Source organism: Hetaerina americana, unplaced genomic scaffold (genome assembly GCF_022747635.1).
Source record: "Hetaerina americana unplaced genomic scaffold, ioHetAmer1.1.p SCAF_11, whole genome shotgun sequence".
NCBI lineage: Eukaryota > Metazoa > Arthropoda > Insecta > Odonata > Calopterygidae > Hetaerina > Hetaerina americana.
In genome coordinates this window covers 24,506,570-24,524,760 of record NW_027286181.1, presented here as the reverse complement: position 1 = coordinate 24,524,760, position 18,191 = coordinate 24,506,570, and the positions used below count along the sequence as shown (strand labels likewise).

Sequence of the window (18,191 nt, the reverse complement as noted above, 5' to 3'; positions counted from 1 at the left end):
CGTGCCGCATGAAGTGCTGACGACGCGAGTAGCCGCTGGACGAGGTCAGATAGCTTCAGTGGCTTGTCTGCCTTCTCTGAGCCAAGTTGCGTGACGCTAGCATTGCCTGTGTTGTTTCTGTGATTGTTTACAATGTTTAAAAAAATTGAGAACGCCGCCAGTTGTGAAGTGAGGGCAGTGATTAAATTCCTCAATGCAAGAAACGTTCGCCCATGTGATATTCATCGCCAATTAAAGGAGGTGTATGGAGACAATGTAATGGACGAGTCGTCTGTTCGGCGGTGGTGTCGCAACTTCAACATGGGGAGGGGGAACACACACGACGATGAGCGTTCGGGGAGACCGTCTGTCATTACAGACCAACTGGTGAGCTCAGTTGACGAATTCGTGAGGAACGATCGGCGCGTCACAATTGATGACATCTGTGAGCATTTTCCCAATGTTTCTCGAACAATTGTTCATGAAATTGTTAAACACCATCTGCATTATGCAAAAATTTGTGCAAGATGGGTCCCTCGCGTATCTCAATGAGCTGGCGGCGGACTATGCAGCGAAGGACTATGCAGCAGGAATACAGAAACTTGTCACACGTAATGACAAATGCCTTAATTTGCTTGGAGATTATGTTGAGAAGTAGTTTAAAGTATCCTCTTTCAAATAAAATTTTTTATGTTTGTTAATATTTACTTTTGTGTCTTTATTTCACGAACGGGTACTACTTTCCGGATGACCCTCGTAATTTGACACGAGGGAAAATAAAATGACATTCAAATATTTGTTCGTAACCTATTTGTGTAGATGCGTGTATTTAGAATATCCCATTCCCCTGAGAGGTAAAAATACCCTGTAATTGACTGATTTATTTATGTTCTATAAATGCGTTTAATAGAGGTTTAAAGAATGAATACTACCAATGAGTGTGGCCATCTCATTGCATCCTCATGAAGAAGTGTGTGTTATTGGAGATTAGTTATTGATCGCCTCCATAAAATGCATCACATTTTTAACTGTCCATAATAGATAAACTACCGTAAATAAAGCAGATGAAACCCCAACCCTAGATATTTATCAAAACAAAATGCAATGAAACACCTCGCAAGGTCTTGTGGACTCGTATTGTCAAGAGTTTTATTATTGTATTACTGTACTGGCGAACTGAAAGATTCAAATTGCCACCATGTGATGTGAAACTCGTCGATTCTCATAGAAGATTCGGTTCTCATCGTAGGGTTCCATAGTATATCCAGTTCATAGAGGGAAAACCCCAAAAGAAACGTTTTTCGGTCGAATAAGGATTTAGACTTTTAGAAATTAAGTTGAAATTTTCTGAAGTCAATGCATGGTATTTAGCATTATGATTTCCTTCCTAACATAGCCTTCCTGCAGTCTAGGAAACCGCTTGTCTTTCTTCTTCTTGAAAATTTCTCGTACCTACTTCCTCTCTTTTTCAAAGTTTTTTAGAACCAGGTTTTATCATCTCTATCCACTTTTATGTGGGTAGAAAAAGAAACTTTGCATTTCCGCATATAGATTTAATACTTCACACGACCATGGTTTCTATGCTGCGCATCGCCTGATGATGAAGGCAGAGAATTTAATGCTTCGTGTGAAGTATTCAATCTTTATGTGGAAGTGCAAAGTGTCTTTCTCTACACCATTTGAAGGATAATAATGATGGAAATATTTATTATGCTTCTGCATACTTAAAAACGGTGGGCATTCCCAGTTCTCATGCAAGGTGCGCAGTTTATAATGCAAATTTTTGCCTACTCTATGAGCGTTATCCGACACTGGATGATTCCGCGCTGTCTGCTAAAACCCTCGATTTGAAATAAGGTTTCGTTCAATATCTTGTATCCAATCATCAGGACTAGCTCTGTTAATTGGCTGTCACTGGACGAGTACCCAATCCATTGAAAAATCTTCCTAATCATGTGTGGTTAATTTTTATTGGCCCTTTGATAATTCTGTGGTGAAGTTACTCAGGGCGTATCGGCGGTTGCCACGCGAAAGAATGGCGCCGGTTATATAACAGCGCGAGCTCGTGTTTTTTTGTATGGGTCATGCGTCACAGCTGCCTCTTGACTCGAACATTTCCTTCGTCGAGGTCGACTAGGTGCGCGCAAATATCCATTCGGTTGCCTCTTCTTTCCCCGTGACGGAGCCCCCACAGAACACTCGTTGTAAACTTTCATTTTCTTCATGCTCTGCATTAATTCTTGACGTAGATATTCGAAGAATATGGCATTCATTATCTGCTCCGACAACTGCTCTGCGCTCAGAACTCATGAATGCATTTAACTTCATGGCTCGTTGGTGAAATTAAAATTCAAAATAGGTTTTTACGATGGAATTGGAGCGAGTGAGTCTGCATTATTTGAAAAGCGTACTGGGTGTGGTAGCGAAAGTAGCCGCAAATTTTCGTGGTTGTATTCCGTGACTGAATGCTGAGAATGAAAGTCCCTATGAACGTTATTGGCCAAGTGCCCTTCGGATGGAAATTATGAATAATTAAATTATTCAAAACTTTATGTTTCAGGCTTCACATCGTGAAATTTGTATGCATCCATTAAATAAGAAGGAACAACCTAATTAGCCAAAGAAACAATTCAATGGCTTTTAAAAGAACAATGGCAAAGGTTTGACCTTGAGCTTAGCTTCCTTTGTTACTGATGAAAACCTTATCACGGTGATTTTCGTCGTATCAATAAACATTTTTTGGGAAGTCCGTTGTCCTCTCCGATGTTATGGATGTAAACAATCAATGCATTGAAATGTTTGAGAAGGAGGGAAAAGGTTAAATGGACAGAAAGACATAAAAACAACCGAGTAAATACTAGTAATGAGGGGGGAATATAGGAAATTGTTGGGAGAAATCCGAAAGAGGCAGGAAAAATGGATGAAGAGCATTTTTGATTGGCAATTGGATGCCGAAGACTGTGATAGAGGGGAGAATGTTAGGCAAATGAGGGATGGGGAGGAATAGGATAGACATGTGGGACGGAATGAAGAGAGGGAGGAAGTATGAGGCGTTGAAGAAGGGTTAATCGTAGTTTCCGGATACCAGGCCGTGTTTTGCTAGGGGGGGGATGAAAATGTATCGTTGTACCGCTGTTTAGTTTTGTGTCCATCAAAAACCTACTTTAAACGGTAGAATACTAATACTAGTGGTAAGGAGAAGATGAGAAATGCGACGTTTTGTTTCCTTATGTAAACTTTTCTTTTCTGTAAGAAATCGCTGAAGATTTCGCCTCCTCGTCTTAAATCTCCTCCACTATCCTCACCCATATCTCCCCCACATTATCCTACCCCTCTCTTCTTCCCCCATCTCCTTGCGCTCATTCTTCTCCTCCCTTTTTTCTCGTGATTCCTTTAAACTCACGTTGGATATAAACTCGCTACAGGTGACAGCTTGTTAATTAACGAGCAAAATGTAAAATAATTATTTTCTCTCACGGATGAAGCTATGAGCTTTGTCCCGGCATCAAAATTTTACAGACCTCTATCCTTTCTTTGATCTTCATATACCTATTTTACCATTAGGTTTGCATTTGCGAGCTTTTCTTTTTTGATAATCCTCCATCTTTGTCTTAATATCTTCCATATTTTTGTAGTTCTTTTCAATAGCGATGGGGGCACGGTTTAGCCAGAAGCAGAAAAGCGTTCCCTCAGATCGACAAAAATTTGCATTAGAAAAGACAAATTAAAAATATTGAACTAGGGGATGATTAGAAATACAAGACTAATTCCAGGGAATAACGCAAAATATGAAAAAAACGAATATCCCTCGTTGAATGGCTGGAATATGTAAAAATGTTAATATTTATTAAAATTGCAACAGATATCCCTAGTGCCGCCGCTGGGTTGGGATACATGCTTGCCATTGTTTTTTTAATTATCGTTTCACCCTCACAAATACTCCTCGACTTTATAGCGTACCTTTGCTGGAAAAAAACAACGTGATGCAATTATTGCCTTTCCATTTATTCCAGAGTTGTCGTATGTACTTCAATCGCTTCGAATTGGAAAATAGAGCGTAACGTTCGTTTTCAATATGTTGTTTTTATTTATTCTTCAAAACGATGTATTGCCTGGCTAGATTGTAGGGATTATTTTTCTGGTATTAGGTCGAATTGCGTACTCAATGAACTAAATTGTGACTTATTTCTGAGTCGGTGTATCATTTACGTAATATCAAAAACAATGAGCCCTACCTGTATGTATATGTAGTTGAGGAGGGTAATATTGCCAGCATCGCGTCGTCACCAGTCTTTCAATTTCAGGACACGATCTCTGTGGAGACCGAGAAAAATCTGCCTGAATTCTTGGTAGTTTTATCATACATTTAAAATGTTCTGTGGTTAATTACTTTTTTTCCAGGTCAGAAAACGTTCCTGTTAGTTCCTAATAGGTTTTTAATAACCTTCTCAGTGAAGGTAATTGAGGAGCCTTATATCTGCGCCAAATTGTAGCTCTGCAACGTTGTCTTTGTGCGTCTGAAGGAGCCTTTGGATGAAAAAAATATGCAACAATTTCCGAGTGTAAAAATCATTCGCCTTGACTGGGATTCGAACCCAGATCCCTCAATATCCGGTCGGGTGCTTTAGCCACTTAAGCTATCGAGGCGTTCTCTGAAACTCTGAAATTTTGGGGCTTTTAAAAGCACTAATTAACATTAATTAGTGCTTTTAAAAGCCCCAACATTAATTATTAAGTGAGCTCACTTCGAATTTAGTTGTCGTGACAATTACCCTTCAGTACGCTGAAGAGGGCTACTTTGTGGCCGAAATGCGCGTATTCGTATTCACCTTTCTTATCCTTTCCTTTTTTCTTTTTACCCCTCCTTGACTTGTGGCGTTAGCCAACTAATGTCATTTGTACTTTGTTTAGAAAGGTAAACTGTTTACGGCTATTGGAGTTTTACATTCATTCAATACTACTAGCCGTAAGAGCTTAATTCTATCAATAATGATTGAATTGATGAACGGAAATTTAATCTCAGGAATTGTGCCATAGTTCTATATTATTGTAGATTACACAAAATATTTCCTGTTCGCCGAATTTCACTCAAGATAATACTTTAATCAAATGCGTGATGGTCACATACGGATATAATTGAAAGAAATATTGATATCTTTAGCATTAGCCGTAAAAATTAAAATTTAATGGATATTGATGATTAATTTGAAGGAAACTGCTGTAATTTATGTTTTTATTATCGAAGAACCTGAGCCCTCCTTATCACCACCTAATCACCACTTATTGACGCATTTGCGCAGAATATCAACTTGGGTTGAAAAAAATAATAATTGTGCAATGTACTTTTTTGTTTCAACTTTTATTTCAGATTTGGGTTGTTAAAAACTTTTGTGCCAATTTGGCTCTCAAGTTTTGGCCCTGAATAGGTTGGATCCAATAATATTACTGACGAGAGAAAAATAGCTTGGATTAATTTCTCGATATACTATCGTTAGCTTTCGACTTTTTTCCCAACGAGTCATTGATGGATGATTTTGGTGAGGCTTGTATTTTTCAAAGTAGAAATTCCATGTCACGCGTATCAGGTTTTGGTTGCTTTGAAAACGTGTAGGGTGATTCGTAATAATAATTTTAAAATCTTCAACAGAAGGACAGTTTACTCATCGGTAACTGCGTGAAGTTATATGATTTGTTTGGTTATCCATTGCAAATGAGCTAACTGGCGAGAACAAGATAGTAATTTGCACGCTAATTGAAAAAATGCGTTTTGAATTAATTGTCAAGTTAAAGTTAGAGAGAGAATCTGCTGAGTATTCACAGCACGAAGGATAGCTATGGATGTGTGACCATTCTTTCTTTGTTTACCTTGATCCCTAATATAAAGAACTGTTGACTTATTCGTGACTTTAAAACCATACAGGAGATAAAGCTCAACAGAAGTTGAGGTGAAAACAAATACAGGACTCGAGATCATTCAAACATGATATGCAAAAGGAAAAGTTCTCGGAATGATAAATATAAATTTTAAAACCTTGGATAAAAGTCGCCGTCTGGAAAACTCACACGTTTTTGCTCCTCTTCTAAAATATGCCAATCACCTCCGAAACAGGAAATGAATGGCCGTTCTCGGTTTTGGGTCAGTCAACCCACACCGCAATCCAATAAAAAGAAGTGGGCTTAAGCCTTTTAGCGATTGTACCGTACTTGGGATGAATTATAAAACCATTGGCCCGGTGCCATGGTGGCAAAAAGTTGTCCTTTTATTGTTTGTTGCTTCGGTCGAAATGTTTATCGCGGCCATTTTATCTTTTCTTGCGTGCCTTTCGGCGCATAACAGGAAAAAATATCCGAACCCTTATGATACTATCCGCTCTTCCATTTTTTATCGGCCTTAAATTATTCTGTCGCATCCTAGCGTCTATGGCTGGGGTTGGGTGGCAAATGGTGGTTATCAGGTCGGGTGAGAATAATTTTAGGACAAAGGCGTTAATATATAAGGTATTTTTTTCAAGTTTCTATTAGACCTTTATTTAAGGTAGGTCTCCTTAAAATGTCGTCCCCAATTATCATCATAACTTCCCCGAGCCAGCAAACGTTGTTGAATTTGCATGTTTTATAGATAACCTTATAGTGCTTGATGCGTGATTGATGTAATGCCCAGTATAAGCGCATGATAGGGGACAGCGGACGTGTTCATCCCTAATTTAACTCTCCCATTGTCGTTGTCATTGATTTTTTATGCCTATTACCGATAACTGCCGTATTGCTATCGTCTCGGAATCTAGTTTTTCCCCAAACTAGGAGTCTTGATGACTTCTTAGTGTTCTCAGCTTTTTGTAAATTTTATAATAATATTATATCTTGCAATATTTATTGCCATTATTAAAAATTGCATTATTTGTTATAACATTATTTCCGGGGATCGAGATGGTGGCTAACGCGCTGGCTTCCCAACGAGAGGGCCCGGGTTCGGATTCCAGGTGCGGCAGATATTTTTCAGTGGTATCCCGATCCCTACTTGAGGTCCTTGTGGAAGGAACTTCGTGGAGGGCGTGCGCCGTCCGTCGGATGGGACGTTAAACTGCGGACCCCTTGGTGCCTTTTGTTAAGAGTAGGCTAATACCGACGCCGGGTTTTTCTCCACCCTTCCTTTCCCATCATCCCCTAATGGTGCAAATGACCTCAGCTGTCGATCGCCTCCCCTAAAAACTACTCCTGACATTATTTTCTTTGATTAATACATTTTTAGTGATTTCTTGTCCAAAAAATTAGCTTTATCGACCATAATTTATTGAAAATTATTTTTCTTGCTGAAAAATTCATCTTAGTCATTCATTTTAGTCAAGTACGTTCAAAGAAACTGCGGAAGATACCGCAGACTGCAACTTTCAACGGTGTCATCCGCTAATGCGCATTATAATGAAAAAATTTCGCTTGTGATTTTTACTCTTTGAAATTCTTGCATTGTTTTAGTCATCTACTATAATATAATTTAAAATAAAATGGATAGACATTTAAAAATGACAGAACATGAGACTAGGAGTAAGAGCAGAATAGCTTAGGCAAAAAAGTGCTCTATCTGGGGTAATATTTATTGGCGGTAAATAGATAGTCCATCAATTAATAAAGTGTTTACTCTTAAACGGCTGTGAGTCATGTTTGTTATTGATGGTAGTCTACCGGTTAGGATGGGCTTCTCATGAACCAGGGATCTAACCACTGGTACACTTATAAGATTCGCCTAACACGGCCCTGTACCACGTAACAGCTTACATTGCGATAAGCCATTCTTTAACTCGGCACACTTTCTGCTTCCCACTATTCTGTTCAAGATTTCTTGTATTTTTCTCTCCCTACCTCGCTTACCTAAGTGTTGAAGGATTAGCTGAAAGTAAGAATATTATGAGGAATAAAAATGTGGTTGGGCAGAAGATTAATGGAAATGAAATGCACCAACAGAATAACGAGTAACGAAGCGCTTCGAAGAGAAGTAAAATAAAAAATTCCTGCGGAGGAAGAAGACTGGATGAGGAGAGAAACTAATTGGGCACATCCTGAGGTTCGGTGGTTACCGAAGACCATGATTGAAGAAATCCTACTTGGGAAGAATTAAAGAGGAAACTCAAGGATGAATTACGTAAATCCGTTAATACAAGTCTAAAATGTATGTACGATGAAGGGTCGAAGAGATTGTTATAGAAGGGAAAAGCTCCGGGAGTGCTGCTGTAAACCAATTCAAATTTACGATGATGACTATAACCATTCTTGCTTCTACTTAATAGTCAATTTAGAGATTGTTAAATGCATGGTGTATCTTAGGACACATCAAAACGAATTTCGTAGTAATTACCAAAATGTGCGAAGCAGGTCGGATCGTAGTCCAATTGGAAATGAGCCGATGGCAGGGACATAGCGAAGGAGGAAGGTGCTTAAGAGTTAGAATTTCATCTTTAGTAATGAGGAAAAAATGTGCTGCGAAGGAGTGCGAAGCCAAGGTTCTCGAGGAAGCGGCCGGGAGGAGCCCCGACGGCGCGTAGCGGTAGTCCATCCTCGGCGTGTCTCTCTGTCCATTCCCATCACCCGCTCGTGTTTTGTCCCCTCGCCGCTTTTTGCTTTTCTTTCAATTTCACCCGCGGTCGTCTTGATGGCCCTCGGAAGTTGCTGTGCCTCGGGGCGGCTCTCATGCAAATGAGACCTTCGCCAAGCGGGAAGGAGGGAGGACGAGTGCACGGCCGCCGCCGTCTCCTCCTCCGCCGAGATCTCACCTCGTGGCTCGCGCGATCCTCTCTGAAAGGCCTCGCTGGTTGCCGCTCTCCAACTCGCTCGATAAGGACGGCCCACCTCCCTGCGTCTCCCCTCCGTACCCTCCCGTGACCCTCCCCACCTCTCGAACCAACCCCCTTTCCGCCCCTTTCCCCCTTTTCTCTTCCGATCCCGTGTGAGTCGTTCCCTCGCTCAACTCTCCTCCCCTTCCGCAGTTGGAAGGGAGGAGGGGAATACGTGACCCCCCCCTCTTCCCATCGGGTTTCCCCTTCTCCCCCCCTTTCCTCCCACCATTTCTCTCGTTCGGTGCCACACAGACTGGTGTTGTAGTCCTCCGCTCTCCCGCTAGGCCTGCTAGTCGCGACTGAAGTGTCGCTCGGTGTGGAGGGTGGTGTGCTTGCTTGGTCGGTTCGCAAGGCTGTGCTCGCGAGGGTTGGACCCTTGTGTTGGTGGCTCGAGTGATTTTTTTTGTTGTCGTCTGTTGGGGTGCCTGCCTTGTAGGGAACCTTCCCGTCCGCCAAGTTCGAAGTGGGAGGGGGAGCTTTGTAACTTTCTTTCATACCGGTGAATGGGTGTATCGTTGTCCCCTTGTTTTGTTTCTGCTTGCCGTACAAGTTTCCAAAAGTGACACCTGCTTTTTGCCGCCCCAGTCCCTCGGTCAGGATACTCTTGCTTCGCGGTCGTTTTCTTCAAGGTGCTCTCGAAGTCCTCCGTGAAACCTGGACTGAATCTCATCCTTGGGGTTATTTCTTATTTTCTTCGAAGGTGGACTCAGTGTGAGCGGGTTTTGCAGTCCGATCACAGTCATCTCTTGAGTGTTTTACGAGTACAGTGCCTCAATTACACGTGTACACCGCGCTTGCGTTCGATTCGGAAAAAAATCAACGTCATAAGCCCGCGTTTGAAACCTGTGCAAGCACACGAGGAAAAGATCCGCGGCGTTGTTCGATTGCGTACGATTCGTGTCGCTCGGAAAGCAATCCGGCTTTTCAATCCGCCCTAGCCCCTCGCCAAACATCAACAGATCGATGACAATCACCACTCTCCGGCGTGAGCGAGCGAGCGAGTGTTGATGCGGACGATCGCCGACCGAGTGCGCCGAGTCGCTCTTCAAGTGTTTGTCGGCTGATATTCCCGCGAATTGACGTCACACGACACCGCAAGTACGAACAAAAACATCCCCCGCGCTCAGTCCTTTTGGTGTAAATTGAATCCGAGAAGGGGTTCGGTTCATCCCAATCCCCTCGATGAATCACCGCCAAAAAGTGAAGTGAGCCCACGACATTGAAGGAGTCCCGTCTTCTCCCGCGTCTCCATCCCCAAGTCCCCGTGGGCCGTGAGGGGAGACATTCTCTTCCTTCCCTATCTCTTGGCTCCGACGGGAGGGAAAAGTGTTCCAGCCGCCCCCTTTCCACGAGTGATCGACTTCGGAGAGGCCGAACCGGCTCCGAAAGCGATACTACGGCAGTGAGGGAGGTCTCATTTTTTCCTTTGTGTACGTTTCATTGGTGGGCGGTGGTGCAAAGGGTGTCGCCGGTGTTGTCTTCCACGCCGGTGCCATGGGCAATGACTGCTGTTAGATGCACCGTCGGAGGCACAGGTGGGGGCTCGGTGGAGGCGGCAGCGCCCAGACCGAGACCGAGACAGCATTCGAGGCCTGCAGTTACTTCGTGGACGACATCGCGGACGGAGGCGAGTGTCATTAGGGGGAGCCGCCACGGTCTTCGGACCGCGAGGGGAGGGAGGGAATCTGGACTTACGACTCCGATGGGCACACATAAATAATCTCGGAGTCGTAATACGGGTTAAAATTTGAGTCTTAAAATCAATTGCAAATCCGAGACTCGAACTAGATATCTATCACTTCCCTGACGGATGCTATTTTTCTGATTTTGTTTCATTTTTACCATAGTAATCCGCCGGGTGAAATTCACGCATCGGGGTATGGGGAGTCCCTTATTCCCTGTGTCCCCAGAAAGATTGTTAGCCGAAATATCTCACACATTTGGTGAAGGTGATGGTGCCCATTAGTAACACCTGGAATCGAATCCGGGCCGTCCGGTCAGTGTCCTAGCGCTCCACCCATTGGACTACCGCGCCCCCTCCTGTTTTTGCGGTGTAGAATCAGTGGTTGGAAAACAAACCGAGGGATGAAAGATCATTGGTTCGAATCCCGTGCTCGACATCTCCGTTTTCATTCTGATGAATGCGTGAGCCGTCTTGGCATAATCTTAGTGTGGACATGTTGTGGTTGGACGGCAGCGTGTATGATAATGAGCCCAACATCGCTCTCCACTCATTTCTTTCGAATAAATTAAGCATGGGGACCCCGGTTATGCTCCTGTCTTGAGACCCCGAGACTTATCTCATCGGTGATCCTCGCCGGTTTACTTAATGTCATTCCGTTTAAAGGAGAGTTGGACATATTATACTGTCTGGTAAAGGTTGCAGGCGTTCATTATGAAGGGAACCAACCGGCGGAGTGGTTTCTCGGGCTTGTTTGTTGGCATTCCTCGGGATTAATAAGCGATTGCTGCGGTAGATAAATGTGGATTCCCACGTAGTAAAGGATGGGGGTTTCAAACCGGAAATGGAATTTTTAGTGTGCTTGCGGCTCCTACTTACGGGACGCGCGAATGCCTTAAAGTGCAATAATTCGTCCGTTGGTAGGGACGTTAAACTGTTACTCTTTTTGTGCCTCACGCTTGGAATGGGTTAATACCAACCTCACCAGGCTTTTCCATCCACTCCATAAAACCCTGCCAACCGCAAGTTACTTAAATACACATGCATTTATGTATATAGTCATGCATTTATGCACACATGCCTCGTATACCATTCACACCGTTCCATTTCGTGGTAGATAAAGTGAAATGCGCTTTGTTTAAGATATTTCGGTTAACTTACTCCATTTCTTAATTTTTCTCCCTAAATACCCTATCCTTGCATAATTTATTTTTCTCATTATTATATTCATGAATTATTTCATAGGGTCATCTTCCTATTGTTTTAAGGAACCGATTATTAATTAGCTGGGATTAGATTGAAGAAGGGACTGCAACAGTCTCAATCTCGCCCGAATAAAGCCGAATTATTATTATTATGTTATTATTATTAATGTCGTGTAATTACCGATTGGTGTTAATTGGTATGATGTAATACCTTAGAAATCGTGATATGTAGGATATTTACGATAAAGAAGGTTTCATCGATATTGAAGATAAAATCGACAGGAAATATTGGGTGTATTGTCGAATGACAATATAGTTGATATTTTGGATCACAGTGTGGCGATCCTCGGTAGATATGTGTATTATGGTTGATAATTCGATATATCATAAAGTGATCGGTCATCTATGTAATGCTTATTCGATATTTCATCATCATCTTCCGTGTTTGAATCTTAAGATTGGTTCACTGAAGCCCTCCAATCTTCACAATTCACTGTTAATGCTCTCACCTCCTGAGAGTTTCACTGTTTTACGTCCTATTTAATTTGTCCTGTGTACTTGTCTCTTGGTATTTCTCGCGTAATATTCACTCATGACCTCCCCATTCCTTGTAATCCAATCATTTTTTCACTTGTAACCGTATTTAGTAATGGTGTTTTTACTGTCCCTGATAATTCAAGTCGTGCATAGACTTCGCCTTTTCCAAGATCTGCGAATGCTCTATTAACTTGGCAATGAGGAAATGATCGACAAGGCTGAGTGAAACATCGTCGATGAGTGGTTTCGTCATTTGCCCATCAAATCCACGCAGATTTATTCATCTTCGCCTAAATTTGGATCATGCTACACGAAATGTCTGAATTTCAGTCAGCTATTTTCCCAGGCATTTTAGTCATTTCGTTAGTTTTACCCTGGCACTCCAATCAGGAAGTTAAATGATGCGGATTCAAAAGAAGCTGTGGGCAAAAGGAAAAATAGGAGCGGAGAGAAAATGCTTTCATTTTTTAAGTAATTTCAGCGGTTACCAAAAGAGTCTGTAGCCGTAAGAGTTCCCGAGGTTAGAGCAATGAAGTCCAAGCACTCATTCATCTACATCTACATAATACCCCGCAAGCCGCCGCAAGGGCGTGTGGCGGGGAGTGTTAGGTCACCAACCGTAAAAAGGAACAATACCTCATGCAAAACGACAGCATGGAAAATTGCACCCACAGCAGCGCACACACGCATGCAAAAATACCTTCATCCAACACTCATGCAAACACATACCGCAAACCAACAAAAAACTGCACCCCTGGATGCAGCACGAAAGCCATCCAACAACACGCAAGCCAGGACACAACAAGCAAGAATGTAAAACACCACCACCACATGAACATACAACACAAAACACTCCACCCCCCGAGGAGACTGTGAAAGGCACTCATTCAGGTAATAGGCGTCCGTAGCAAAGCTGTATTTCCTCTACAACCTTGCGGTGGAGATTACGCTGAAATATTCGCTGAAAATTTTTATTTTTGAAAGCTTAAGAGAACGTTTATTTGCTATCAGGCAATTTTGGCTTTTCTCCCAAGCATAGTTTCCGCGGGAGTCTGTAAATATTTGTCCGGCCACGCCACGTGACATCCCTCAGAGGATAACACAATCTTCTCTTGTGTTTTATAAGCTTCGCATCGTTTGACTTAATATTTTTTATTATACTGTAATGTAATCCCAATGAATTATCATAATGTTTGACTTTGCGTTGTGCTTAATTGTAGCGACTTTGAAGGTTGGCGTGACAAAGTTTTCAGAGGATTTCAAAACTGAAATAGCACGCGGTGATCCGAAAAGAAGTAAATCTCGTTCCCTACCTAATGAAGGACTTCTAATACCTTTAAATGTTGAAAATATCCGTTTGTACTTATATTTAGAAGTCATGACGTATCTTGGCAAATTATACGCGTGGAAGAGCGGAAGCAAGTCGCGTCGTCGAGAAATGCCCGAAAAAAAAATCTATCAGTGACAACAAGCACTTGTTCATTTCCCTCTTTCGATCTAAGAGGGACAGGGAAGGACTTAAGAGTTTTCTTTGGAGTACACGCCGACTATACCAGTAACGCGAACATCTCTCCGGGTGGAATGTTTTTTGACCTATGTTTTGGCCTTCGATCATATATACTTAGTAGTATATGTAAGTATCTCTTAGTAGAAGTATATTTTAGAAGTTCCTTTTAGAAGTATATTTTAGAAGTATCTTTATAAGTATAGCATATATACAAGTATCTTTTCAAACCTCCTTTCCATCGAGTACTTATCCTTCCGTCGAGGAAAACGTATGAACTCACGCGAACGCCCAATGCGATTCTGGATTTCGGAGGGAAATCATGCCGAGATGACTTTATCGTAAAGGCTTATTGAACCCGCGGGAGGAAGTGTTTTAAGGTTGATACGGAGGGTCGAAATAATTGGCGATCGTTAGATACTCTGTTCATACCCAAACCGTGTTTCTCAGCACGTAGGAGGTACCATTTTCAACTTAGAATGACCTATCATCTTATTTTAACCCAAATTTGTCTCGTGAAAATGGTTACATAATCTAAGATACCCGTTTATGGGGCTGCCTCACTCTTCGCGCCGGTCAAGTGTTCCGGCACGCCTGTTCTAGACTCAATTGTCTCTGTGGTTGTGTGCTGCAATAACGTTTTCCCTCTTCCCTCGTAGTTCAAGAGCGAATCGGCGATAGCAAATAATAGCTGTGCTTCGGTTCAAATGTGTACTTGAATTTTGGTTGAATAGCAATTTTTAAGAGTGTACTCGTGATGTTTTAAGCGTATCATTTGAATGAAATGGGAAAAGAGGCGTTAAAAATGAATTAGATTTGAGGATGTTCAAGCTTTAGTTTTCCAGTCAGCCTAGTGGTTATAAGCATTGCTGAGCGTATTAGAGTATATGTATGTCTCAAGCGAGGCATGAGATGAGGGTTAATGCAAACCAAACAGAGGTTATGTGGTTTTCGAGAAAGAGGAAGGCTAAGATAACGTAGGAAACTAAAATAAAACTAGAACAGTTAATCTATCTTGGAAGTAATGAAATAAGGACAATTTGCACTTTTCCACAGTTTATTTATTTCCACAGTCCCTGTCAGGGTCTCTCACTGCCCACTACCACCGGTCATCATATTTTCCAAGAATTAACTAGCGCACTTCCCCCCCCCTTCCCCCCCCTCGCAGCACGTGGCTCATCCCTTCCACTAAAACCAGCAGTGGGCTCTGCTTCCCAGAAAGTTACCTGTTTAACCCATCTTCCCCCCCCCCCACTATCTCCTACTGATAATTCCTTCCCTATGTCCTTAAGCCTTTAACCCCCTGCTATACAACAACCCGCTCCCGATACTCCAGCCCCTTGTCCCCCACTTTGCGGTTTTTCCTGTCATTAACCCCCCATTTTTCGCTCTTTATAACCTCTCCGCCTCTCCTCCCCCCCCTCCTCCTCTCCCCTACACGACTCTCCCTCCCCAACCATATCTTCTGTACATATAAATAAGGTCTCCTTACTATTTAGTTTGTCTTGTACCTGATGATGACTCTGTGAGTTGAAACGCGTCGTACGTTAAATAAACTGTGGAAAAGTGCAAATTGTCCTTATTTCATTATGATGAACTTCCACGACCTCAAGCCTGAATCTGTTGAACTTATCTTGGAAGTGTTTTGGTCTAACATTTTCAAAGTATAAGGGGCATATAAAAAGAGGGAGAAAAGTGTATTTTGCCAAAAATTTTTCACGTGGAGAATATGGATATGACAGCAATGTTAAGTAAGGATGTTAAGTGAAGACTCGTTGTTGCTGTGTAGAAGGTTGGAAAATATGAAATGAACAGAAAGGAAAACTAGGAGGAAGTGCTAGGCATGATGGAAAAGGAGAGGAAATTGTTGGAAGAAAAGATTGATTCAGAGCATTTCGATTGGTGATGGAATGTTGAAGGCTGTGATAGAGGGGAGAACGTTAGGCAAACCAAGGTGGGGTACGCAAAGGGGAAGAATGTTGGGCGGAATGGAGGAAGGAAGTATGCAGAATTGAAGAAGGGTTTATTATTGCGTCTGACATCCGGTTGTGATTCCTTTGGAGAGGCTAAGAAATTTAACCATGTTCATCTGTGTCCATCCGAAATCTGCCTTAAATAGTAGAATGTCAATAATAATAATTGGGATTACGAAACTTTTATTAAGTCTGCAGTACACCTTTACTTTTCAGCATGCCTTTTTCCTTTTTTTCTTAAAGTATTTTTACATCGTCTAGCGCAAAAATGTCAGATACAAGTACCACCTACCCGGAATAGCCACTCACGTTCAACATCAGCAAACGTCTGCAAGGAAGCTTAGAATCTCATTCTTAGTAGGAGTCACTAGGGTAGGCGACGGACAGCAGAGGTCATGTATGCCATTAGAGATAGGTGGGTAACCTGGTAGGGCGATAACATCCAGCGATAACATCCACATTAACCTACTCTTAACGTAGGCTAATGTCGATGTTATCTAATGTTAAATAAAATTGCCCGCACTGGTGTTATAGCCATAGCGTAGCGTGGTACGATTTCTACGTATGCATGTGATTTCTGCCACTGCATGGAAGCGTCTTTGGCCGGTATACGGTCCGAAGCTCCGTTATCCTTGCGTCATTGCAACAGATGCAGTGTTAGAATGTTATCATTTCTCAATCAATACAATTTTTCACGCATTTTCTCTTAATTCTGGTATTGATGACGTTAATGTACTCACCCTTCTTTTAATTATGCGTAATATCGTACATATTTTTTGCTAATCGTTTAGTCGTAAATACAATTCAGTCGTTCAATAGAAAAACACCTCCCATCCCTGAATCACCTTGCTCCATCACCGTTCTTTGGATGCACCCACCTTTTTTTCCACAGACGAACTTTAATGTATGTTATGTAGTTTTTTACCCTCTGTTAAATCACCTAAAGGTGGCTGCAGAGGAATTTAATTGGCGATGGAATGTTGGAGAGTAATGGAGGGGAAAATGCTTGGCAGGTGAGGAAGGGGTAGGAAAATAATAGGCATGTTGGAAGACAGCTAGGAAGTATGCGAAAATGAAGAACAGTTAATGGAAACATGGGGTGTCAGATTGTGTCTTTTAGACACAATCTGACAAAATGAAGATCACGTCTCTTGCATTTCTGAAGAAATGCAAGAGACGTGATCTGTGGTCATCCAAAACCTACCTTAAACGGTTGACTTCCCATTATGATGAATTAATAAATAGCAATAAAATGGCGAAAGCTTAAAATATCCTGCTGCGAACGACTAATGGAAAATGTGTTAAGGATAAAATGTAGTTTTCTAAAGGATCTTTTTTTTTATTATGACCTAGGTTTCGACGTTTTTAATGTCATTCATAAATTTTATTTTTCATTATTCACTCTGTTTCAGTTCTATCGCATCCAGTCGGAATATTCTCCATTTGTTCAGTTAAATGAGCTATAGACTACGAGCGATGGTCGAATATCATTCAGAAATTGATTACCTTTGAAAGAAATCTCACAGGCTGAAATGACAACGGTAAAGAAATGCAAAAATAGCTGTGGAAATATTCGTGGTAAAAGTTAAATAGATGGCAACCTCATACCAACAGTAAAGGGATAATCAATTTAAATGATATTACAATTATGTTCAAGATTTCTATTTATTTTTTTACGAAAATTAAATGCTCCTCAATGGAAAAACTATTGACGAATTAAGTAATAGAGGGGAGAATGCTAGGCAAACGAGGAAAGGGCAGTAATAGGATAGGGATGCTTGTTTAGATAGATATTTTAGTGCCCTGCAAACCACCGCTAGGGTGTGGCAGAGGGTGAGTACACACCAGACTAATTTTGACCCGAATATGACCCTACCGCAGTCGGACAATATTATCCTGATCCCTTATCGTTCGTCGAAAAAAATGACATCGTAAAATCTATCTGTTTTATACTTAATCTCTCTCTAATTTTATTGACTAGATATCTTCTACCGTAGTTCGATGGGAATGATAATACATTTTCAACATCACTGCTGAAGGGGCATCATTCCAATTTGTTATGTTGGACGGAATGGAGGGAGGAAGGAAGTATACGGATTAGAAGAGAGGCTTCTTGTAGAGTAGGGTTTTGGGTCGTGTTTTGTAGGGAGAAACAAGATATTTATTTGATAGTTGTGTTCATCCACAACCTACATTAACCGGTAGATTACCTAATAATAAATAATGTATCGAATTATATGTAAATACTTCGCGGTATTCCTTGCGTATTTTCGTTCAAGTTTCCCGTCTTAATACGCCACTGTTAAACAATATGATTACGAAACAAGTTAGATTGAATATCATGGGACGGCATATATTCATCTCTCAGGCAGAAATTAAATTGGCTACCTTTCGGTAAACCTGCAAATCTATTAACAATCAGACTAACTTGACGCTTAAAATTATTCTGCTGACTTTGGTGAAGTGTTCTCATTAATGCGATTA

At 41.6% G+C, this 18,191-nt stretch overlaps 1 protein-coding gene across 4 annotated transcripts in view; it reads left to right on the top strand.

The window, feature by feature from the left end:
* Lrrk (Leucine-rich repeat kinase) overlaps nt 1–18,191 on the top strand; it is a 307,174-nt gene that overhangs the window by 198,403 nt on the left and 90,580 nt on the right. The window contains exon 1 of one of the 4 annotated variants that reach the window (XM_071599501.1): nt 10,204–10,434. The exons of the other annotated variants lie outside the window; for them this stretch is intronic. Coding sequence (XP_071455602.1) covers nt 10,323–10,434 — 112 coding nt within the window. The 5' untranslated portion in view covers nt 10,204–10,322. Of the gene's footprint in view, nt 1–10,203; nt 10,435–18,191 lie in introns of those variants that run through there. 4 annotated transcript variants of the gene reach the window in all.